This window comes from Dermacentor albipictus, chromosome 2 (genome assembly GCF_038994185.2).
Source record: "Dermacentor albipictus isolate Rhodes 1998 colony chromosome 2, USDA_Dalb.pri_finalv2, whole genome shotgun sequence".
Taxonomy (NCBI): Eukaryota; Metazoa; Arthropoda; class Arachnida; order Ixodida; family Ixodidae; genus Dermacentor; species Dermacentor albipictus.
Genome location: NC_091822.1, coordinates 210,798,053 through 210,824,086, shown reverse-complemented (window position 1 = coordinate 210,824,086; position 26,034 = coordinate 210,798,053). Strand labels below are relative to the sequence as shown.

Genomic DNA, 26,034 nt, shown 5'->3' with positions numbered 1-26,034 from the left:
GCATACATCTTGAGGCAAAATATAATATATGTCCTTGATGTCGAAGGAAAAAGTTCGGACAGCCTTTAAACATTCCTTACGGAGAAAGGTGGAGTACCTGGCGCCTTTATGAGGAAGGAGTCATCTATGTCGAAAAGGCACAAAAGCCTTTGCAGGAACACTCCCACTTGTTGCCAGGTTCCACACTTAGAAAAAAATGGCCCGAAGAAGGCACAGTTCCTTGTGTGCCCAGGCACTGAAAAACAAATACTTGTTCCTTGCAGGCTTTTATGGAGCAGGCGACTTGAAGAGTCCGGCTTTTTCGCAAAGTTGAACAGTTCTTGTTTTTACCTTCGCAGGAGCCACTGAGTGCACTTCCTTGAAGTTGCCTAGAATGGCCGAATCTGCTTGGCTGTTGTACAAGCCACCAGGCACAACGACAAATTCACCTTTTTTGTCGGATCGTAGCAGCTTGAGCTCCGCTTCCCGAAGGATGGTCACTGCTGTGCAGAGCTGAACTGTGTTGACTTTTGTAACCTGCTGGGACAGGCAGTCAGCAGCTTTTCTGATGAATCTGTCAACTTCATCTGTTCTTGTTCTACCAGCAGCTGTCCGGACGAGGCTGAGCAGTTCCGTCTTGTCCAGAGCAGGATGCTAACAAGATTTATGACCAAGCTTGAGTAGATCAGCAACATTATTCGGGATCGAGGCATCTCCGGATGTCGTTACCTCTTGGCCTTGTCCTGGATTCCGACGTCCTCTCCTAGGCAGTCAAACCACCAGCTTGCCCCACAGGAAGTTGGCTGTCAGAGACGCCAATCGCAAATCTTGAAGAAACTTCTGAGCTCTGTAAAAATGCAGCTCGTTCTGGTTCACAACCTGCAAGCTCCGTTTCTTAGACTTGGAGCTATCGTTCTCAAGCAATCATGTATGTTGGGGTTACGCTCCTCGGTCTTATAAGAGCATTCTTTCCTCTTCCTCCGCGCACTCAAAGATACTCAAGCGCGGTATTGTAAGATCTTGCATGAAGGCGGCCCTCATTAGGTCTTGTGACCACCAAGTGGATGCAAGCTTCGAATTGCAATTAGCCTGGCTGAAGCTCGCAGGTTTGCCGTTAACATTTTTGATTAGCATCGTTGAAAGCGTCACAACAAGCCTTAAAAGCAAGCAACCGGCAGTTACTTAATCTGCGAATCGCTCACGGCAGAATTGTTCCGGTTATCCTATATGCGCACCAGGTTGCGCATAATCTCAAAAGGGTTGTCAGTAGGTCAGGCGTTAGGTTGCTGTTCACTGCCAGAAATAAGTTAGGTAGCCTGTGCCATCAAGTCAATCAGGTGACCGAGAACAAAAAAAGTTATAAAAAGCAGCACAGACAGCGGTTTGTTGTTGACTGTTGTGACTGTGTGGTTTATAGGATTCCTCTTTCATGCAAGCGTTTTTATATCGGTCAGGCGGGGCGGTGCATCCATTACCGCATGCGCGAACACTCAAAGTTGAAAAAACGAGCTAGCGATAGTCAATTATCACTGCATTGCAATGAATGCGGCTGCAAGCCGCCTTTTAAAGATGTGACATATCTGTCAAAATACGGCAGTGACCACGCACGTCTTATTTCCGAAGCTTTCCATATTCATATTTGCGGCGAAGCATGTGTAAGCCTTCCCTCGATTTCTCTCCTTCCGCAGGAGATTGCCTTCTTATCGCATTAATTGCAATTTCCGCCCCTGCGCATGCTGCATTCTGTTGATTCTGTGATTTGATATTGCGGCGGAGTATATATGTTGACTGAAAGAATAAAGACACTTGGTTGTTAATCATCGCTGTTGTCTGCGTCCCTCGCCTTGTCCTGTTGTTTAGCGCTGTTTACTGCTCGTAAGCAAGTAGGAGGGAACGATAAAGGTGATCTGTTTTAATAACACGCAAGAACTGGGAAGTAGCCGGCACCTGCGGTTCATGAGAATAGTTCAGTTGGTTGGGCTGATCAAGCATGCTTATTTTGATAAACACCCGTAAAAACAGCGGATTTGGCCTCATGGCCCAATTTTCGAAGTTCATTATAAACTTCTTTCAACACGAGTTCGGCAACGGTAATGCTATGAGGCATCGCGATTACATCCTTTGGTTTAGTATTGCTGCGGAGCGCGCGCTTCCGAACAGCCCGGTTGCGTGCAGCGCGGCGTGGTTACGCGAGAGGTGAAAACAAAAGAGGGGAACTGGCCCGACATGATGGCAGGGCAACGCCATCACTGGCTTAGCTTCGCAAAGGGTAACTAACGTTAGGGCCCCTCAGGTTTTTTTCCTTTCACCATGTTGCCAAAGTACAACTCCCCCCACCCCCACTCCCTGCCACCTCGCCTCCCCCCGGATACGTGCGCGCGACGAAAGACAGCACGCTTGCACCCCGCTTTTCTCCTTGAGCGTGCGAGATTGAGCCGCGATCGTCGCCTCACTACCGCAGGCTTTCACTAGTATACAGCGCGAGGCGACGATGTTATCGCCGTTGGACTTTGCACGGTATATCACGGGGCGGCGGCGGCAAAAATGCGCCTTGAGTGTCCACATAATTGCTATAGCAATAATATGCACGCGGTCGCGGTATGTCTGGTGCAGTGAGTACGAACCTGTTGGCGCAGGTAGCTGTTCTCCATGCGTAATAGCCGGACTTCTCGGCGCAGGCTAAGGATGAGTAACTCCCGAGGGTCCTGGAAAAAAAGAAAGAAAAAAAAACTATTCGCAGTCACGCTATGAAAACATAGGCGCAGGCTGATGAGTGTTGGAATATAGCACTGGACCGGCCGGTTTTTTTCTGGGCAGATACCAGCCAGGTTTTTGCACTGTCATGCGCTAGCCCGCCCAGTTGTTTTAAGCCGTGCCTGTAACTCGTCCAGGCCTAAAAGTTTTGGGCGTGGCCCTGTTTAGTCAATTATCCTTTGATCCTCAACTAAACACGGTCCAGTTCACTGTTAATTTGAGGAAACCAGCCACACAGATGTTGTTCGACAGCGATAGACTTGGCTGTGCCAGGCTGCCACTGAATTTGATGCTGCCGTAGAAGTAAAAGAGAAAGAAAATCCAAACCCTCTGTTCATGATGCGCATTCGTTACTGTATGATATATAGAAATACCGGTACTACATTTGCCAAATACTAGTTGGACAGCAATAAATAGTGAAGACATACATAGGTTACTATGTACTTTTGCATAAACCGCACTCACTGGATACTAACTGGAATGTATTCAAAGAAAAAATTCACGATCTTGTTAACAAGTTTATTCCGAAGAGGCGCGTTTTTTCGAATAACAATGCTTCATGCTATACTAAATCTTTGAAACGCCTATCTAACAGAAAAAAAACGACTTTTTCGCACAGCTAAGCGGATGGAAAGTCAGTCTAAATGGTCTGCTTACAGAGAAGCTGCCTCGGCCTACTCATCTGCGATAAAGAATACAAAATTAATTTTTTTCCAATAATACCCTTCCGAACATGCTCATAAATAATCCAAGAAGCTTCTGGAATGTAGTAAGGCTTAGTGCATCGAAAATCATATCACTTAGCACGTGTTCCGGTGAGCCTATACCTCGGCAGCACTGCGCTACGATATTAAATATTGTATTTATAAAAGCTTTTATTCCTTCAGCACATGATAACGACCTTCCAAGGCTACCATGCTGCATTTTTTTTCCTATGGATCCCGTAATTTTTAACTCTACTGGCATAAAAAAAATAATAGACAGTCTTAAACTTACGTCTCCTTGTGGAATAGACGAAATTACGACGAAATTTCTAAAAGATACTAGTGAGTACTGCTCTATCATCTTAGAGAGCATTTTTTCACAATCGTACCTGTCTTCATCCTTGCCTCATGACTGGAAAACAGCAAAGATTATTCCTATCCACAAATCTGGCGAAATTCAAGGTCCTTTTAACTACAGGCCCATATCGATTACCTCAGTACCATGCAAAATTATGGAGCACATCGTATTTTCTAACCTCGTCAACTTTCTTGAAGAAAATAATTTTTTCTCTAACAATCAACATGGCTTTCGGAAATTTTTTGTTGTGAGACTCGGCTGGTAACTTTCACTAATGACTTACATGTATATCTTGAAAGCGGTTTTTTGACTGATTGCATATTTTTTTATTTATCTAAAGCTTTTGACAAGGTGAAACATGTACTGCTACTACACAAACTAAGCGCACTCAACATTGAGCAGAACATTTTGTTGGGCTAGTTGGTGCATGTTACTGAACTACTATAGCGCCAAACAGACGACACAAGAGGAGACACGGACGAGCGCTTCTCCGTGTCTCTTCTTGTGTCGTCTGTTTAGCGCTATAGTAGTTCTCAACATTGACCCGGGAGTACTCAGCTATATCCAATCTATCCTTTCTCCTTCCCAATTTGTTGTAACTAATGACTCCACATCTCACGCGGCTCCAGTTGAGTCCAGTGTTCTACAAGGGTCTGTTCTTAGTCCTCTTTTATTTTTAATATATTGACGATTTACCTGACAACATTTCCTCACAAATTTGTTAATTCGCTGACGACTGTGTTATATATCGAAAAGTAACTAACGCATCTGATATGGCTACCCTTCAATCCAATTTAAATAACATATCTAGCTGGTGCCTCACTTGGTGCATGGAACTCAACATAAATAAATGCAAATCTATGCGGATTTCTCGTTCTAACACAACTTGCCCTACCTACGCCCTTAATGACTGCCGTCTTCAATCCGTTACATGCTACCGTTATCTTGGCATTCATATAACTAGCGATCTTTCTTGGAAGCAGCATAGTATCTAAAGCTAACCGCTCCTTAGGATATTTGAAGAGAAATTTTTCGTTTGTGCCAGTTTTATTAAAACGGCTGTTGTACACGACATACGTCCGCCCCCAATTAGAATATGCCTCATTCGTTTGGGATCCTCATCAGTTCACATTAATTAACAAAATTGAATCAGTGCAACATCGCTCGGTTCGTTTCATCTTAGCTAACTACCATCGCACTGCTAGTGTTACATTCATGAAGAGTACCCTTCAAATTCCATTATTGTCTCTTCGCAGAAAAGAATCACGCATTTCCCTTTTTCATAATATCTACTACCACAACGCATCTCTTCGCCCTCTTTGGATCCAACCTTTCCTCACAAATTTGTTAATTCTCTGACGACTGTGTTATATATCGAAAAGTAACTAACGCATCTGATATGGCTACCCTTCAATCCAATTTAAATAACATAGCTAACTGGTGCCTCACTTGGTGCATGGAACTCAACATTAATAAATGCAAATCTATGCGGATTTCTCGTTCTAACACAACTTGCCCTACCTACGCCCTTAATGACTGCCGTCTTCAATCCGTTACATGCTACCGTTATCTTGGCATTCATATAACTAGCGATCTTTCTTGGAAGCAGCATAGTATCTAAAGCTAACCGCTCCTTAGGATATTTGAAAAGAAATTTTTCGTTTGCGCCAGTTTTATTAAAACGGCTGTTGTACACGACATACGTCCGCCCCCAATTAGAATATGCCTCATTCGTTTGGGATCCTCATCAGTTCACATTAATTAAGAAAATTGAATCAGTGCAACATCGCTCGGTTCGTTTCATCTTAGCTAACTACCATCGCACTGCTAGTGTTACATTAATGAAGAGTACCTTTCAAATTCCATTATTGTCTCTTCGCAGAAAAGAATCACGCATTTCCCTTTTTCATAAAATCTACTACCACAACGCATCTCTTCGCCCTCTTTGGAACCAACCTGCGCCTAATTATTCGGCTCGTCGTGACCACTTACATAAAGTTAACGTACCCCGTCATAACACCGTCGCGTGCTCACAATCATTCCTTCCTAGGACTTCAGTCGACTGGAATAATATACCTACATCATTAGTAAGCATCAGTGACCCCACTCGTTTTAAGAATGCACTAATCAACATAAAATAATGTATGGTGGCAAATGGCATAATTATGTACGTATTCGTGAACATTGTCTGCTTGCTAAAGTGTATTCTTTCTGCATTTTCATGTTATGTAAGTCTCTGTTATTTGTTATGAATGCATTACTACTTTTTTCATATTGCTTTTGTTCCTTGGAAATTCCTTGAACTAATCCTGTATTTTTTACTCTTGGAATGTATTCTCGCCCCTCCCCTCTGCAATGTACAATTATGTACCTTGAGGGTATCACAAATAAATAAATAAATAAATTCCATCTCCCTCTGGAATTTTGATGAACGAAATTGCTACAGGCAATGCTATCATGTCAATCGACAGTCAACGAAACCAGGAAAAGCATATAGTAAATTACTTGTTTTTTTTCAAATGCAATGTTAAAGTAGAGGAACACAATACAGGACGAAAAACAACTTGTCGCAGGGAAAACCAACATGTTCGCATCATGTGCTTTACCAGAGGTATGCTCTCATTAATTTAGCTACATCAGTGCCATTTCCCGATGAACTTTCTTGGGTACTTATATACGTGTAAGTATGTGTGTCTTGCTTTGAAAGTGTTAGCCACCGCCACCGCTCAAGGCCACCACGGCGGATGTGGAAAATCGCTTCTAGCACAGGCGCCGCCACGTGGAATGTGATCTTAGGAGAAGACAAAGGGCCCAATAAAACCTCGTACGCCGCCGGAAGGCGTCAAAGCTGCCGTACGTAGTCGAAACACTCGCAAGGAAATTAAGGAGAAGAAGGGGAACCCAGAGGCCTGATTTTCGTTAGTTCCAGCCAAACGAAGCCAATGAGGATAGCTATAGGGGCTTGTTGGTACGGCATATCTTATTTTGTTGTAGCGCAAACTGAACAAGGACAACAGAAAGGCACTTCCGACACATGCAGCGCTAACTTTCAAGAACAGATTTATTTCCCGTTCTCGCCGCTGTATATACATCCTTGAAACGTCATACATCATGCATAATATTTCGGTAAAAATAAACAAAAAAATAGACTGGGAACCCCATGTAAGTACTTTTTCACTCACATATTCACAGAAACGTACACGTCCAGCGCGAACAAATATGATTGAGCTCTTTTCAGGATAATGAAATGGAAGGTTTAGTGAGGCATGCGTCGCCGAATGTTGATATGTGTCTAGCTTCTATTATCAAGCTCGTCATCTCACACCTGCTTCTACTCATGATGACTCTTTCTTAAAATCTAGGTTTGCATTTGCATCTTTGGCAATGGATCGCAAGAAAGCCGTCAGCGGCCAAGTTCTGTGTTGTTGTGTTCCCGTAGCCTGTCATTTATGCATCTGCCTGTTTGACCAAGGTAGGATCGTCCACACCAGAGAGGAATGCGGTATACCACACCCGCGATGTAATGAATGAATTAGTTTTTATGTTCATTTTCGCATGCGTTACGTGCGATTCTTTCTGGACTTGTGTTTCTACACAGGCCGACCAATTTATTAGGTGCCGAAAATACAACGTTGGTGCGGCTCCTTCCAGCAATCTTCTTTAATCTATGGGAGAACCCGTGTATGTAGGGGATGACAGCAACCTTTCTTTTGTTTATATCAGTGCTTGTATCATGCACCTGCTCCGAGCTGCTTTCCTGTGCCTTCTTAAGCAGTCCTTCTGAGACTGACACAAGCACGTGGCTCGGGTAACCAGCGCAGCCTAAACGCGAGGTTTGCCGTCCGAAGCTATCGTGCATTAGGTGTTGGCATGATTTCTTCAGTGCTTCGCTGAAACACATCTTCGCGATTCCCCTCTTTACAAGCTTGTATGCGCGGAATGAAATGGTAAATGTGGCTCACTTGCCCTAGGTTCGTAATGCCAGCAGGTTTTGTTATCCGTGAGCACAAACTTGATGTCAAGGAGTCTAATCCTCCCGTCACACGGCATTTCGAAGGTCACTTCTAGTGGGTTAAGACAGTCACGAATAGCGGTAAAAACGGGAGCACATTCATTAGTAAAACAAGCGGATGTACAGCTAGTAAGAACTAAAAAGTCATCAACATATCTAGACATTTACAACCTTAGATAAGTGAAGACGCTCTGACAGGTCTCTGTCCAGTTTGGCTAAAAGCAGATTACTTAGCACTGGTGCTACGCAAGAACCTATACACACTCCCTGTTTCTGCAGAAATAGGGTACCTTTGTTTTTGATAAACGCAGACGACAAATAAAACCTAAGCAATTCTAAAAAAATTTCAACGGATCTACCTGCTTCCGTACTAAACCTTTAACGGCACAATATGTATCAATGCAACTGCCAATACAGGTTACTGATTCTTATTGTGGCAGAGAATAATAAAGACCTTTAATATCTGCGGAGAATGCCTTTAAACGTTGATTTTCATGTGCTCTTACAAAATTTAAAACCACCTCGGAACTTTGTCAGCAAAGGGTCATTGATGTCTAGCAAGTTTAGTTTTTCTTGTAGGTACAAGGCGACAGATTTCTGCCATGTGTCCCTCTCAGAAAATGTCACCCTGAACGGTACACCTTCAGTGTGAGTCTTAGCACTGAAAAATATTTCCAGACAATCCTTAGGTTTTTTATGCTGCTCATCACACCTTGCACCTTCATATTTTTACACAATTGTGCGTTCGCTCTGACCTTATTACAATAAATGTCATTTCTCTCATTAAAAACTGCAGAAACAGCGTTTATAGCTTTCTCATTGAACTCTTCACGCGAAAAAACTGCGAAGCGGACTTCTCTATCAGCTGGCAGCACACAGAAGTCATGATTTAACAAGTATGATTCTACATGTTTCACAGGTAATTTCTGACCTGGAGGCTTACAGCTTTGTAACGCGTCGACACCTTCGGAGTTGATGCTCATGGCCTCGTCCTCTGGAGTACGGCTGGAGACCTAACGCACAATAGATAAATGTTCAGGCTTTTTCTTCGGGGGTTGCAGCGCAAACTTTGGTCCGAGCCCCAAGGGATCACGTACAGGTTCAGGGAGGGCGAGTCCTTCCGGTACATGTATGTTGCAGGTCCTATTCACGCACACTTTGCTCACCCAGTCACGTAGATGCCTCAGGGGAAGATTCCAGTGGAACTCCGTCATTTGGTCTGCCAGCCGTCGATGCTCTCGGACTTGCATTTCCGCAGTGTGTGGTTCATAGGCGCTGCGCAGCTGAGGCCCCAGAAATGGTCTGAAAAGTCTATCCCTGTTGGAGTCATTCTGAGCGCTGGATTTCTAGAATCCTTGTCCTGTGTCCATTCGAAGGAGCACATCCTCCAAAGAGCGCTCGAACATCCTCTGGTTGAAGTCTGTTTCTTATGCAGAAACTAAGTGACCTTGCTCTGCACACGGCGTTGTTGATGAGGGCGACTATACCGCAAGGAGCCCGGAGTACGCGTAGGAGAGCCCGTTGAACGGGAAATGAAGTCGATGAGGATAGCTATAGGGGCTTGTTGGTATGGCATATCTTATGTTATTGTAGCGCAAGCTGAACAGGGACAACAGAAAGGCACTTCTGTTGCACTACGATTTCGTTATGAGGTATGCTGTAGTGGGAACTCCGGACCACCTAAAGTTCTTTAACCTGCGCCTAAATCTAAGTACACGGGTGCTTTCGCGTTCCACCCCCCAATGAAATGTGGCCGCGGTGACCTGGATTCGATCCCGCGACCTCATGCTTGGCAGCCCAACACCATAGCCACTAAGCAACCACAGCGGGTGTTCCTATATCTTGTGTCAAATTTATGTCGGCCAGACCGGGCACTAAGGAAATGAACATGCATGAGCTGTATCTAAAAGGTAAAGACGGAAAGCATTTGCCTTCGTACCGGAATACATAGCAGTGTGAGCCACCAAAACACAAGGGTTGTGGGTGTAGAAGTAGCGACGCAGCGGCACGCGAATTATTAGAGGCTTTTCATATTGGACACGTGTACTTATATTTATCGGGCGACCATGTTTCGCCGCCTAACAAATGTCATCGCACAGCGCTTGACGCGCCTGCATGTATCCGAAGTTTCTGGAAAGTTATCGATGCTTCTATCCGCTGTCTGTTGTCGCCGAACTTTGTGTTATCTGATTTAATCACGTGACTCGAATGGTGTAGAACTTTGTGGAAGGCATGCGGTCCCAACAATTAGTCTCGAACATTCGATGACTGCTGTATAAAAGCCGACGCGCTTGACCCACTGATCAGATTTTCGACGATCGCCGACCGTGTTCGCCGCTATCGTTGTGCTAAAAGTGTAGCCTGTTTTTGTGGGCACAGGTTCGCCCAATAAAGTTAGTTTTGTCTTTCACAGTATTGCTACTGTGTTCAACGTCACCACCACGTGACAATATTGTTGCGGGAAGAAAGCAGGCCCACGAGTGTAAAATAACTTATATTTACAAATGATGGATATGGCGTTCAGGCAACCGCCAGACTTCGTCTTTCTCTAGTCCAACTCAACGTCTTCCTTCACTTCACCGTAACATCACCCTCCCGGTGGGGGAGCTCCGTCCCGGTGCAAGTTAAACAGCCTCACTTATTGGGGGGACATAGGGCTTGAGCCTGGTGACGTGAACAACATCACTGGTTAAGTTGGGAGGCACGGAAGGCTGACCGAGTGGGGCGATCTCGTAGGTCACGTCGGACAGTTGGCGTAAGATCTGGTACGGACCAGAAAAACGGGACAGTAATTTTTCCGACAAGCCGACACGACGTGAAGGCGTCCAGAGAAGGACAAGGGAACCAGGTGAAAAATGGTGGTCTCGGTGCCGAAGGTCGTAGCGTCGCTTTTGAGAAGCTTGCGAGACTGTGAGGCGATGACGGGCGACATCTCGGGCCTGGGCGGCTAAGTCAATAGCCTCGCGAGCGTAAGCAGTGCTGGGTGACTGTACTGCGGAAGGTAGCAACGTGTCAAAAGGCAAGGTGGGGTCGCGGCCGTACAAAAGGAAAAATGGTGAAAATCCGGCAGTGTCGTGACGGGACGAGTTGTATGCGAAAGTGACGTATGGTAAAGCGACGTCCCAGTCGCGGTGATCGTTGGAGACGTACATGGCGAGCATTTCAGTGAGTGTGCGGTTGAGTCGCTCGGTGAGGCCGTTCGTTTGAGGGTGGTACGCGGTAGCAATCCGATGTTCTGTAGAACAGGAGCGGAGCAGATCATCAATGACCTTCGATAGAAAGTAGCGGCCGCGATCCGTCAGCAACTGGCGAGGGGCGCCGTGGTGCAGGATGACGTCTTTTAGTAAGAAGTCGGCGACATCTGTAGCGCAGCTGGTTGGCAGGGCTCGTGCGATGGCATATCTAGTGGCATAATCGGTTGCTACAGCAATCCATTTGTTTCCTTTGATGGAAATTGGAAACGGACCAAGGAGGTCGAGGCCCACACGGAAGAAGGGCTCTGTAGGTATATCAATGGGTTGAAGCAAACCAGCGGGAGGCATAGCAGGCGTCTTCCGGCGCTGACACAGGTCGCAAGAAGCGACATAACGGCGCACAGAGCGATAAATGCCAGGCCAGAAGAAGCGGCGCCGCAGGTGGTCGTAAGTACGAGTGACGCCCAGATGTCCAGCAGTAGGAGCGTCATGAAGTTGCTGGAGCACGGTGAGTCGAAGGTGCTTGGGGACGACTAGGAGGAGCTCCGGGCCGTCAGGACGAACGCTACGACGGTATAAAGTTCCATCGCGCAAGGTGAACATCCGAAGGGACGGGTCATTGGGCGAGGAGCTTAGGCGGTCCATAAGTGTTCGAAGAACAGGATCCTTGCGCTGCTCGTCGCCAATGTGGAGGAAGCCGGAGAGGGACAGAATACTGATGTCCGAGTCTGCATCGGTATCGTCCGGTTGATCCACGGGATTGCGGGACAGGCAGTCAGCGTCTTTATGCAGGCGTCCTGACTTATATATAATAGAAAATGTATATTCTTGTAGGCGCAATGCCCAACGTGCAAGTCGTCCAGTTGGGTCCTTCAAAGAGGAGAGCCAGCAGAGGGCGTGATGGTCGGTGACAACGCAGAAGCTCCGACCGAAAAGGTACGGGCGAAATTTCGCGACCGCCCATACGAGCGCGAGACATTCTCTCTCAGTAATGGAGTAATTTCGCTCGGGCGTGGAAAGGCGGCGGCTAGCGTAAGCGATGACACGGTCTTGGCCCTGTTGACGCTGAGCGAGGACAGCGCCGATGCCATGACCACTCGCGTCAGTTCGTACTTCAGTGGGCGCAGAAGGGTCAAAGTGGGAGAGAATCGGGGAAGTGGTAAGCCGCTCAATCAGCGTAGAGAAGGCTTTCTCCTGTAGCGGTCCCCAAGAGAAAGAGGCGTCTTTCTTAAGAAGGTCAGTGAGAGGGTGAGCGATGTCCGCAAAATTTTTCACAAATCGCCGAAAATAAGAGCATAAGCCCAGAAAACTACGGACATCGTTCGTTGAACAAGGTACAGGAAAATTTCGCACGGCGTGAACTTTCTGTGGATCAGGTTGGATTCCGGCGGCGTTGACGAGATGACCAAGCATGTTAATTTCACGGCGACCGAAATGGCACTTGGAGGAGTTTAGCTGAAGGCCAGCCCTGCGAAACACGGAGAGTATGGTTGTGAGGCGCCGCAGGTGGCTCTCAAAGTTCGGCGAAAACACAATCACATCGTCGAGGTAACACAGGCATGTAGACCACTTCAAGCCGCGCAAGAGAGAGTCCATCATGCGCTCGAATGTAGCTGGCGCATTGCATAATCCAAAGGGCATGACTTTAAATTGGTACAGACCGTCCGGTGTGACAAAGGCGGTTTTCTCGCGGTCCATCTCATCGACGCTAATCTGCCAATAGCCGGAGCGGAGGTCAATTGATGAAAAGTATTGGGATCCGTGAAGGCAGTCAAGAGCGTCATCAATGCGAGGCAAGGGATAAACATCCTTCTTTGTTATCCGGTTGAGGTGACGGTAGTCAACGCAGAAGCGCCACGAGTTATCTTTTTTCTTTACTAAGACAACCGGTGATGCCCACGGGCTACTGGAGGGTTCAATGATGTCCTTGTCCATCATCCTGTCTACTTCTTTCTGTATGATGGCCCTTTCTGTTGCCGAGACACGATATGGCCGCCTATGAATGGGGCTGGCGTCACCGGTGTTGATGCGATGCGTGACAACAGATGTCTGGCCAAGTGGACGGTCGTCCAAATCAAAGATGTCCCGATAAGATGACAGGAGATGACGAAGAGCTGTTGTTTGCTCGGAAGGAAGGTCGGGGGCGATCATCTTAGAAACATCGTCCGCAGGCGTCGAGTACGAAGGAGTGGATGACAAAGGTCCGTTCGTACTGAGGAAGGATTCAGAGGTCAAAAAAGAAATCTGAAATTCTTCCAAAGGAGTGATATGCGCTATGGCGATACCGTGTGGCAAAACATGTGACGAGAACCCAAAATTGAGGATGGGCACGCGAGCGCAGTTTTCGCGGATCCGAATTAAGGTGCTCGGTAGGGCAATATTACGCGACAAAACCACGTCAGTAAGCGGCGACAGGACGTACTCGCCATCAGGTACGGGAGGACAGGGCGTCAGCAGGACATTTGTAGCAGCCTGTGGAGACAGCCTTGCAAATTCAGCAGCACATAAGCGGTGTGGAGCACAAGTGGTTGCGTCGGCAGGAAGTGGCAGGTCCAACTGTACAACACCTGCGGAGCAGTCAATTTGGGCAGAGTGTTTCGAAAGGAAGTCGAGGCCGAGAATTAGGTCGTGTGGGCAGTGTTCAAGGACGATAAATAGAACAACGGTATAATGGCCCCCAATGGTCACACGTGCTGTGCACATTCCAAGGACAGGTGACGTACTCCCATCGGCGACTCGCACGGTGCACGGTACGGCGGGGGTCAGAACCTTTTTGAGCCGGCGGCGGAGAGCAGCGCTCATAACTGAAAGCTGCGCTCCTGTATCAACGAGAGATCTAACAGGAACGCCATCGACTTCAATGTCCAGCAGGTTTCCACATGTAGGCAGGGTCAATAGAGGATTTGTGGGCCGGGTCGGAGTTGCAGCTTCACCTCCGGGAGCTGCACCGCCTAGTTTCCCGAAGCGAAGCGACCGGTTGCAGAAGGGGACGAAGAGCGGTGAACGAGAGGCGAACGGGACCTACGACCTTGCGGAGACGGGGATCGGCTGGATCTTGGTGGAGCACTGTCGGCGTTGCTGTTCCTAGTCGGCGTATAGGGCGAGAAAGTGCGATTGTCGGGTACTTGGCTGTAGTGACTCGGAGACGACCACCGAGGAGGCGACGACCAGTGGTTGCGGCAATGACGGGCGATGTGTCCAATACCGGAACAATTAAAACAGATGGGTTTATCATCCGCTGTGCGCCATTCAGCTGGGTTGCGACGGAGTGGTGGAAAGCTTTGCGTCCGGGAGCGAGCGGTCGGAGAAATTTGGTAGGTGTTGGTATGGCGGACTGAGCAGAGAGATGGAATGCCCAAACTTGCTATTTCCTCCCGAACGACCGCTTGTATAAGGGAGATAGCGGGTACGCTTTCCCGACAGTCTGAACGAACGGGAGCCGGGGCCATGGCCTCAAGCTCACGGCGAACGATGCGCGTTATTTCTTCCGGTCCTGCGGGTTGAACGAACCGCGGCGGGTCTTCGCAAGAAGATGTCGCGGCGGTATTGGGCAACCGGTCGAAAGTTTGAGTGACGCGGCGGCCCTTCGCTTGTTCGAAGCGCCGGCACTCCTTAATAATTGCATCCACAGTGGCACAATCCTTACACATCAAGAGATTGAAGGCATCGTCTGCAATACCTTTCAATATATGGCCAATCTTGTCTGCCTCGGTCATGTTGTCATCAGCCTTGCGACAGAGGGCCAGCACATCCTGTATGTACACGACATAGGATTCTGTGGACGTCTGAGCGCGGCACGCAAGTTCTTTTTTAGCTGCCAGCTGACGACCGACAGGTCTGCCGAACAGGTCTCGCATTTTTTCTTTGCAAACATCCCAGCTCGTTAGGTCAGCTTCATGTGTGTCATACCATTGCTTCGCAGTTCCCTTCAGATAAAATATTACGTTTGCAAGCATCATTGTAGGATCCCACCTGTTGTTGTCGCACACTCGCTCGTACATCGTAAGCCAGTCCTCGACGTCGACGTTGTCCGTGCCACAAAATGTTCCCGGGTCCCGTGGGTGAGTGAGGATGACCGTGGGCACGGGCTGCCGAGGCGTTGTCGCTTGTGTCGGTTGATTTGCCATTGTGGCAGCAGGTAGATGACGTCCGCTGCGAAGTTCCGTGGTGGTACCCCGCACCTTCCACCAAAATGTTGCGGGAAGAAAGCAGGCCCACGAGTGTAAAATAACTTATATTTACAAATGATGGATATGGCGTTCAGGCAACCGCCAGACTTCGTCTTTCTCTAGTCCAACTCAACGTCTTCCTTCACTTCACCGTAACAATATTAAGAAGCGAGGTGCTTCGTGTATTTGCAATACGTCAGTTGCCTTCTTTCCTTACGAGAGACGTTATATGGAGGTCATGATGCAAGTGCAGTGATGCGCGTTCGAAGTTTTAACGCGAAAGCGTTAAGGAGCTCGTGTCGCAGAAAAGCCGGTGTCGTCGGTGTCGGCGTCCGCGGAGTTGGCCGTAAGCGAAAAATCCCGGCAGGGAATTCATAAATAAAAACAACTTGCAAGATGGGCTGCGCGGGAATCGAACCAGGGTCTCCGGAGTGTGAGGCGGAGACGCTACCACTCAGCCACGAGTTCGATCGCTCAAAGTGGTACAAAAACGCCTCTAGTGAATGCGGTGTTGCCTTACAAACGTGCCGTAGAAAGCTATACTGCTGTGTATATCGGTAATTATAAGCATGTAAATTACAGAAGTCGCAGTTAAACGCGTAGCGAAGTACGTTTCCGCTACATTTCTTCTGCGCTTTCCGCACACGCAGAGCCATCTTGCGGCAAATGAACCACGTGACGTTTGTAGATTGCAGCGTCGGTGTGGTTTATAAGATTCCCTTGTCATGTGGCAAAGTGTATGTAGGGCAGTCAGGCCACTGTGTTAACGAGCGCCTTAGAGAGCATGAGCGATCCATAGCAACAGGCACAGGTTCACATTTGGCTCAGCATTGTAAAACATGCAAGTGCAAACCCATGTTTCGTGATACCACAATTTTGAAAAGAGCCGTGACACCACCGCCCGAGGGTAATCGGAAGCATTTTTCATTCAGTCATTGGGGTCACAGTGCATTAGGGTGCCTTCGTTAACCTTGTACAGCGCTGAATTTGGTTTTTTTGATTCTGTCGCATGAGTGCGCTCTTGGGATCGGATGGTGATGGCTCCACCGCATGGTGCTCACTGCGCATGTTTCGCTGGTTTGAGCGGTCTATAAAGGAGTGACGCAATAAAATTATGTCAGTTGAGAGTAGCGCCTTGTCCTGTCGTCTTTCTTGTGTCTGTCTTTTTTGCGCTAAACAAAGTATTCATGGACAGAAGACCCCCTCCTCTGAGTGTACAGCGTTGCCCCGACAGGTGGCGCGCCACGCGCGCACTTGGGCTGTGCGGGGACCGGTGCGAGGCGCGCCGCGGCCCCGACTCCCTCTCCCCTGACGACGCTTCGCCGTGCTCCCACGCGGGTTGCAGAATCAAGCGTCGTTCCTTTATTTAGATTACCATCTATTTATCTCTCTGCCCGTGCCGATCTTGACGTTTGGCTGGCGTAGATCGTTTCCCCCTCCGAGACACCGAGTTCTTTGGTTCGTTCCGTTTGCTCAGGCGCACGTTTCGTTGCCGCGCCGAACGCTGCGTTGCTCGACGCTCACCGCGTGATAGGTGGGCGCAAAGTCCGATGCGGGGCGCCTCGTAAGTGATCGCTGCGCCGTAGCGCATTGTCTTACACCCCTTGGCGGGTCGACGGGAACGCTGTCGCGTTCCACTCTTGAAGGCGAAGCTTAAGCATCCTCCAGTTTTGTTTTCATAATTCCTCCAATTATTTTTCGTATGCTGCGCAGTGCATATTTCTACACATTGGTTATCTTTGTAAGTAGAATAAGCAATGCAACAACAATGCTGCCCTAGGGGATTATGTTGTGAATTATACAAATGCCCTGGGAACCTATGCGCTCTGCGGCAAGCTACTGGAATTTCACCAGAATATTCCAGTCTCTAGTATGTATAACTGCGAGTCATTTTCCATAACACAATTTGTACGTGCTATATATTGTTGACCAGAGACGCCGTGAAGTCAAGTATTTATTCGGACAGCAACATGAACATAACAGACAGCAACGATTCAGTGGCTTCGCCTTATAAAGGGAGCATGGGTGCAGCCGAGGCATGCGATTGGCTAGCGATACAATGGCACATGTGAACAATGACCGCGCGCATCAGATACGCGGCGCACAGTAACAAGAGAATACGCTTGATAAACGTTGCACAGATACAACACTTCCCCTCCAACAAGATCAGAATCTGTCATACGTCAGACGATCCGGCTTCCGCTTATCACGGGCGCTGCGCCTGGGTAGCACAGGTGAACCGGCATCGTTTTGTTCTGACATTGATGCACTTTGGGCTCCATGTGAGAGTGGGCCACCATCACTACGATCCAACACTGGCCGGTTTGAGGCGGGTGCAAGGAAACTTTCACTTTCAAGCAGTTCACTTGCATGTGGCAAAGGTACATCCTTTTCTTTCACAACACTACCAAGCTTTACACAAGAATGTCGCAAATGATCCGCGTGCACAAACCGCGTCTGTCCATCCACAACCACAAGGTATGTCATTGCCGATTTCACATCCACAATCTTGCCTGGACGCCATTTCACCTGTTCCCCACGTACTGAACGCACAAACACTCTATCCCCAACAGAAGATACTCTGGGTGAACTCCTCCTCTTGTTTGCACTACGTACAGTACTCTCACATTTGGCATTTATTGCATCCTGCATATCTGGTTTCAATAACGACAACCTTGTGCGCAACTTCCTCCTCACAAAGAGTTCAGCTGGTGTTTGGCCGGTGAATGTATGCGGCGTTGTTCTATAAGCGAACAGAAAATTATCAATTCTGTGCTGCAGTGACCTGGAACTTTTATTCCTTTGGTCTTCCAGCAATTGCTTCAACAGCGACTGCTTTACTGTTTGAACCGCACGTTCAGCCGAACCGTTGGACTGAGGATGATATGGTGGAGTAAGCGTGTGCTTAACCCCGTTTGACAATAGGAAGTCCTCAAACTCTTTTGCACGAAACTGCGGCCCGTTATCAGTGACTACCTCTTTAGGTAGGCCGTGACTTGCGAACAACGAGCGCACTGTTTCGATCGTGCTTTGCGCGGTCGTTGACGTCATGGCTCTTATTCCCAACCATTTGGAATAGGAATCTACAGCTAAAAGGAACATATTTTTTTTCTTTTTCAGCAAAGTCTAGATGTATCCTCTCCCAACTGCTTGTGCACCACTTCCAAGATGAAAGCGGCGCAAGTGGCACCAAAGATTTTGTGCTTTGACAAATTTCACACTGCTTTACAGTTTGTTCCAAGCAGTTGTCTATCTTTGGCCACCAAACCATTGACCTTGCAAGAGCTTTCATCTTTGTAATGCCAATGTGTTGCTCATGCAACAAACACATAACTTCACTTTGAAGCGAATGTGGTATCACGACTCTGTTGTTCCACACCAAACAGCCGCAATCCACTGAAAGTTCAAATCGCCTCACGAAGAAAGGCTGATAATGAGCGTCCACAGCCCGCGGCCATCCGTGCCATACCATTTCACGAACAGCACTGAGAACTGGATCTTTCACAGTTTCACGCTCGATATCTTTCGCAGTTATAGGGAGTTTATTGACAGGCGAAAAATAAAAGATTTCTTCTGTCTCGTCACCGGCTTCCGGCAGTGGAAGGCGTGATAAACCATCTGCATTGGCTATCTTTGTTCCTGGTCTGTGCAAAATACGAAAACTGTAGTTAGCAAGAAAAATTCCCCAGCGGTGCACACGAGCTGCAGCTATTGCATTTGTGTGGTGCTTTGCTTCAAATATGACTGTGAGCGACTGGTGATCAGTGATTACACTGAAAGTACGCCCGTACAGATATTTATGAAATTTCTTCACTCCAAAAACAACTGCAAGCGCTTCTTTTTCCACTTGCGCGTAGTTACGCTCAGCAGGCGTCATTGTCCGCGATGCAAACGCGATCGGTCGCTCTACGCCCTCAACCACGTGCGACAGCACTGCGCCTAAGCCGTAAGCAGAAGCGTCACATGTCAGCTGTATTTCTTTCGTTACATCATACAGTTCCAAGACCGTGTCTTCACTGATTGAATCTTTACAGCGACTGAAACATGCGTCACACTGGCTCGACCATTTCCATGTGCTGCCCTTGCGCAACAGTTGGTGGAGAGGTTCTAGCACATTTGCTAGGTCAGGCAAAAATTTAGCGTAGTAGTTTACTAGGCCCAAAAATGCCTTTAGCTGAGTCACATTACTTGGTTTTGGCGCTTCTCGAATCGCCTTTACTTTTTCCGCTGCTGGGTGTACGCCATGCTTGTCTAGCTCGTGCCCCAAGTAACAAACATTTTCTTGGAAAAATTTGCATTTCCCTGCGTTTACACGAATGCCGTGCTTACTAAGCGCTTCTAGCACTTTCTGGGAACGGTGATAGCACTCCGTCAGGTTTTTACCTGCTATTAGCACATCGTCCAGGTAACAGGCTGTCCCAGGTATGTTTTGTAAAACCTGGTCCATCACGGCCTGAAACATTGCGGGTGCGCTTGCCACTCCGTACGGCAATCGCCGGAACCTGAAAAGTCCCATGTGCGTATTCACCGTGAGCAGTTGCTGTGCCTGCTCATCCAGCTCAAGCAGTAGGTAAGCCTTCGACAAATCTAGTAAGGTGAACATGGTCCCGCCAACCAGTGACGCGAATATGTCTTCTGGCAGAGGCAGTGGATAGTGGTCAAGTTCAATATCTCGATTGACCGTGACTCTGTAATCCCCACATATCCTAATTTCTTTTGCTGTTTTCTTTGGCACGATAACTAGCGGTGTAGCCCAATCACTGTGCCTGACTCTGTACACCACACCAGCTTTCTCAAGGTCACGCAATTCATTCTCCACTTGTTCGCGCAAGGCATATGGTACTGGTCTCGCCTTACAAAAAGTTGCATGCACATCGGTTTTCATTCGTATACTACCAGTGAATCCTTTGATAGAACCATAGCCTGGCTCAAACACATCACCGTACAACTGTTTCAACTTCTTTTCAGCTTCCGCTGCTGCCATCTGCCTGCCCTCCTGTACGTTATCCACGTCACATTGCAACTGCTGAACAGCATTTTGCAGGTCAACTTTTAGTGTAGTCATCCAATCTCGACCTAAAAGCGTCGGCATGCGGGCTTCATTTTCTTGCTTTGCGACTATCAGAGGCAGATCGTAGCTTCGGTTCTGATAAGACACATTGACCTTTGCTACGCCTTTCACTTTGAGTGCAGTGCCATTATACACTCCTAGACGCACGTCGTCTTTGGAACATGGGTAATTTGGAAAATTTTCATCAAAGTCTCTTTCAGACATTATGGTCACAGCTGCTCCCGTGTCTAGTTCCATCGGAATCTCCTTGCCGTTTACTTTTACTTTAAGCACAATAGGCGGAGAGCTATGAACTTGGTTAGTCGTACTAACAGTCAGCAAGTACGTTGACGGCAAGGTCTCCTTAACTTTGTGCACGACCTTAGTTTTGCACATTTTCGCTACATGCCCTGACTTCGAGCATTTGAAGCAGGTACTTTTGAGAAAAGGACAACTCACTGGCGCGTGCAGTCCGCCGCATCTATGACAGGCGCGAACAATGCCTTTCCCACGTTGCTTCCTTGGACCGTTTTGGGGGGCACGCTGCTCGCTGCTAGCGGTCTTCGTCGCGTGTCGCCTGCCTTGCGTGGTGGGCTCCCGATGCCAGTAAACGTCGGCAGGACTGGCGGTTGACCCCTCCGGTAGCATTTCTCGGGTGTCTTTCTGGGCCGTTTCCAAGGCGGTGGCAATTTTGCATACTCGCTCCCAGGTGACTTCGTCGTCTGACAAGGCAAGAAGACGGCATCGAATCGAATCCGTCCTGAGTCCAGCAATCAGTCGATCCCGGAGCGCTTCTCCCAAAAAGCTTCCAAACGAGCACGTTGCAGCCAGTCTTTTCAGCTCGACGATGAACTGCTTTAGGCTTTCGTCCGGCTCTTGCTTTCGCTGGTAAAAGCGATACCGTTCGGTAACCACTGACCGTTTTGGAGCATAGTGCTTTCGGAGAGCTTCTGTAGCTTCTTCGTACTTGACTTCCGTTGGTTTCTTCGGCAGCAGCAGGCTACGCAGAGTCACGTAAGCCTTTTCACCCAGGATTGTTAAGAAGACTTGCAACTTCTTACTTGAGTCTATTCCATTGGCGGTTGCATACAGGTCGAACCTTTCCAGGTAGACTTCGATATTGCCAGAGTCTGGGCAGAACTCGGCCAAAGATCCCAGGGTGTTGGTCATCACTGATGTCCTCGCTTGCCGTGGCGTCGTTGCCGTTTCCTCAGGCTTGGTCATTGCCACTGCCCGAACGATCCCATCTTCGTCGCCATGTTGACCATAGACGCCGTGAAGTCAAGTATTTATTCGGACAGCAACATGAACATAACAGACAGCAACGATTCAGTGGCTTCGCCTTATAAAGGGAGCATGGGTGCAGCCGAGGCATGCGATTGGCTAGCGATACAATGGCACATGTGAACAATGACCGCGCGCATCAGATACGCGGCGCACAGTAACAAGAGAATACGCTTGATAAACGTTGCACAGATACAACATATATATATATATATATATATATATATATATATATATATCAAGGAAAAGTTCTGGAGGTCTGGTGCATAGGTAGTTGAATAAACGAAGGAGCACACTTACGAAAATTGAATTTTTAATGTTGCAAGGTTTCGGCCGTGGCACGGCCTTCGTCAAAATACCAACAGAATACCAGAATATATATATATATATATATATATATATATATATATATATATATATACTGCGTCCTACCACGATCCTGCAATCGACGCCTCGGCAACCAAAACCAGGCGTTTGTGCCACGTTGCAACACTGGACTTTTTAAGCAGTTGCGCGCGGTGTTTGCCGGCATTCAAAACTCGTATTCCACGTAGCGAATGGATTCGACAGGCTTCCCCCATTTCGCGTCTTCGCAGGCGACGGCTTACATCCGAGCTTCGTGGGCTACGCGATACTAGTCTGTCACTAATGAAAGTTATGCTTTAAAGATCCACAAGATGCGTAATCATCATCTTGGGAAAACTGCACAAGCAGTAAAACGCTGTCTCGCACTTCTTGAACAGCAACAATGCAACTTCAACACGGCAACGATTCTTCATCTTGCAAAGTGGCAATGCACGCAACAATGCTAGTAACGCGCAGCCAAGGCAGTAAAAGCCAGTCAGCGAGGAGCCACACAACTGTGGCATCGACAAGCAAGGCGGCTATAAGCGACGCCATGAAAAGCAAGACATCGGCGAGCGAGGCATCCGCAAACAAGACATCAAGAGTCAAGGCAGCGACAAGGAAGATATCAAGTAGCAAGGCGCCGAGAAATAGCGAACCTACACCAAACGCAGCTACAGATCGAATGTAAAGACGCAAATCGACAAGGACGACGACAGACAGCAGAAAGACTTCTAGTGAAGCTGTGGACAATCTAGTGACTCGCAAGGCAACAGCCAGTCCATGGGCACATTCACCGACGCGCTGTGCCACGTCGCCTCAGCCAAGGTACGGGCTCACAAGCACGCGGCCTGATCCAGCCAATGGAACCAATCGACTAACATCTTGCCGGGGTAAGACACCCTTTGGGGACGCCTCTGCATTTTTTGGGTGTTAGAAATGCAATTCAAAAACGCATTCGATGTAACCTTCGTGATTCCACTTTAAAAAAGTACACTGCTGCATCTACTGTGCCTAAAGGTTCACGCCTCATTTTAAGATCTGCCACGTCTGAAATGTCCAATAGCAACTTGTCGAGGTGGGTCAACACCCTCAAACAAGCTTCACTGGACCTAACTCTTATTGTTATTAACCATTATGAGCCATCCGCGAAATTGTGCAAATCATCAATTATTTGAAATTAATTGTACCCGCCAGTTGTGGGACAAAAACTCAAACCCCGTGACAGGTACACTATATCCTTCCCCCGATAACGTGCTACAAGCAATATTGACTATATTTCCCGTTTCTGCGGAGCTCGAATATGTCGAAGTTGTTGCATCTGCAGGGGTGCTGACACTAGTGCAGACCTTGTCACGTATCAATTTCTTATATTTCTTCTAATTAAGTTCGCGTGTTTTATCTTGCCTGTAATTATTAAGCATTGTCCCCTCTTCAGTAGGGAAGTTATGAGTTGCAGAAAGTAGCTTCTCTTTGTTAACTGTTTCGCGGATGGCTCATAATGGTTAATAACAATAAGAGTTAGGTCCAGTGAAGCTTGTTTGAGGGTGTTGACCCACCTCGACAAGTTGCTATTGGACATTTCAGACGTGGCAGATCTTAAAATGAGGCGTGAACCTTTAGGCACAGTAGATGCAGCAGTGTACTTTTTTAAAGTGGAATCACGAAGGTTACATCGAATGCGTTTTTGAATTGCATTTCTAACACCCAAAAAATGCAGAGGCGTCCCCAAAGGGTGTCTTACCCCGGCAAGATGTTAGTCGATTGGTTCCATTGGCTGGATCAGGCCGCAATTTTGAAAGAAACATGAGGTTACGCGAGTACATCAATGATCGGTGCACCTCTGACAAGACATCTTTATTTTCGACTGAACACTGGTACTCGTTCTCAAAGAGATAAATGCCTCGATCTATACATCAGAGCTGTGCAGCGAGATGTACTTGAAGCATACAAAATGCAATTGCCAATCCGTCGGAACGTTAGCCCCGTTGCGAATGGAGGTTCGAAGACGTGGGATATCTTTTCCTCGTGGAGGGGCTGGGCCCGATATTCAGGAAGTTTGACAAACACGTTTATATTTACATATGCACAAGAAAGTGCAAAGAAATACTGAAAAGTTGATGACGAACTTGTAGTCGCCGATCACTCCCGCCGTCCGTTGCTCCGTTTACGCCTTGCGTGATCATTGTTCAATCACTTACCGCAATCCGTCGTCAAGAGAATGACATCAGGTTCCGTGACAACGGAGGTCGGTTGCCCTTTGGCTAAAAAGAGAACTTGGTCGGAAACGCGTGCACATCACTGGGCACAAACAGGGAAAGGAGGGGAAGGTACGCTGACTGAGGTGATGGCCGTATCATCGCACTGACCGTCTCCGGCTCGGACAGGCTAATTTGTGCGGCTGACAGGCGATGACCTTATCATTGCACTCACCACATCTCGGGCTTGGTCATGCCAATTTGTGCGGTTGACAGGTGATGGCTATATCATTGCACTGACCGCGTCTCCTGCTTGGACATACCAATTTGTAGGGCTGACAAGTGATGGCCGCATCATACTAATCGCTCAAACCTCTCCTGAAGGAGGTACTCCCGCGCTGGTCATAAATCATCCGTTTTGAGAACCATTTTGACGAGGCCATCGGCCAGTTCCCCATAATCACACGAGCCGTGACCGGAGATTGTCGCGGGGCGAACGGCCGATCACAACAGCCCTAAAGAAAGGGCCGCAATAGAAACATTGGCTAACCGTGACGACATCATCATAAAACCCGCTGAAAAGGTGGTGCAGTCGTCATTATGGACAAAGCCAGTTACCTAAGTGAGGCTCACAGACAACTTAATGATCAGTCATTCTAGAGGCACCTGAGTTACGACTCGACCGAACTGTTCAAAACCACGGAAAAGGAAACTTTAGGCAATTTCGCGAAAGAAAACAAAATTGGAAAATCTGCACTTAGGTCACTGGTCCCACTATGCCCGGTAGCTGGTAGATTTTATCTACTTCCGGAAATCTATAAGGAAAACAACCAAGGCCGACCAATAGTTTCAGGAATAAGACCCTCAAAGAGAAATTGTTCCGCTATGTAGATAACCTTGTCATTTCAATTCCTCCTTAATTTTCTTGGTATATTAAAGACACCAATCACTTCCTGTCTGATATCGCTGACTTGCAAGTTCCAAGCGATACTGTTCGAGTCACACTAGACATGGCGTCGCTCTACACGAACATTCCCCGTACAGATCGGATTCAATCTGTACTCCGTGCATATAACAACTCTGTAGACGACAAACCCATCGGCGATTCTAACATGCCGATGCTGGCACTAATCCTTGAACTGAACGACTCTGAATTCGACGACGAACATTACGTTCAAACTAGGGGTACCACCATGGCACAAAAACAGGTCCCAATTATGGTAACATTTTTATGGACATGTTAGAAATAAATTTCCTCGCTGCTCGTGACCTCAAACCATTCCATTACAAACGCTTCATCAATGACATTTTCTTAATTTGGCAAAGCTACATTACTTTCCTTCATTACTGAACTTAACAAGGCGGAAGCGTCAATTTCCTTTTCCCATTCCTATTCATCACTGAGCATAAACTTCCTTGACATCTCGGTATGTCTGTGCAATGGTAACTTAATGACCAATCTTAACAGAAAGCCCGCCGACCGACAGCGATACCTGCATTTCAAAAGCAGCCAGGACAAACATTGCAAAGCGAGCATTCCCTACAGCCAAGCTATCCGGTTCAAAATAATTTGTTCGGACGACAGTGAATTCACTCGCAACTGTAACCAGCTTCGTAACGCACTAACCGTAAAGATATACCCTTCACAAATAATTGATGATGCCCTTAAATGGGCCGAATGTCTCGACCGGAAGGATCTCATCTGTACGGACAAGCGATCGGCACCAAATTCACGAACTAACGTTATCCTAACACACTCTGAATCTATTCCTAACGTGTCGCACATTCTCAGGAAGCATTATAATTTACTGACAAAGAGCGACCGTCTTAAAAACATTTTCACGGAATCGCCAAGAGTGGTCTATGGTCACTCTAGGGCACTGCGTAACCTAGTAACATCTTCAAAGAATAAAACAATTGCTTCTGCTGCTTGTCATCCCTGCAATAAGCCCCGTTGTAAAGTTTGTACACATATTACCACATCAAA

General features: G+C 47.5%; 1 protein-coding gene across 10 annotated transcripts in view; it reads right to left on the bottom strand.

Annotated features, from left to right (window-relative positions):
* The window catches only part of LOC135896749 (kinesin-like protein KIF12), a 535,077-nt gene that overhangs the window by 197,898 nt on the left and 311,145 nt on the right, over nucleotides 1-26,034 (bottom strand). For all 10 annotated transcript variants that reach the window (XM_065425246.1, XM_065425247.2, XM_065425245.1 and 7 more), the window contains exon 11: nucleotides 2,604-2,684. In XM_065425246.1, coding sequence (XP_065281318.1) covers nucleotides 2,604-2,684 — 81 coding nt within the window. The remainder of the gene's footprint in view (nucleotides 1-2,603; nucleotides 2,685-26,034) is intronic.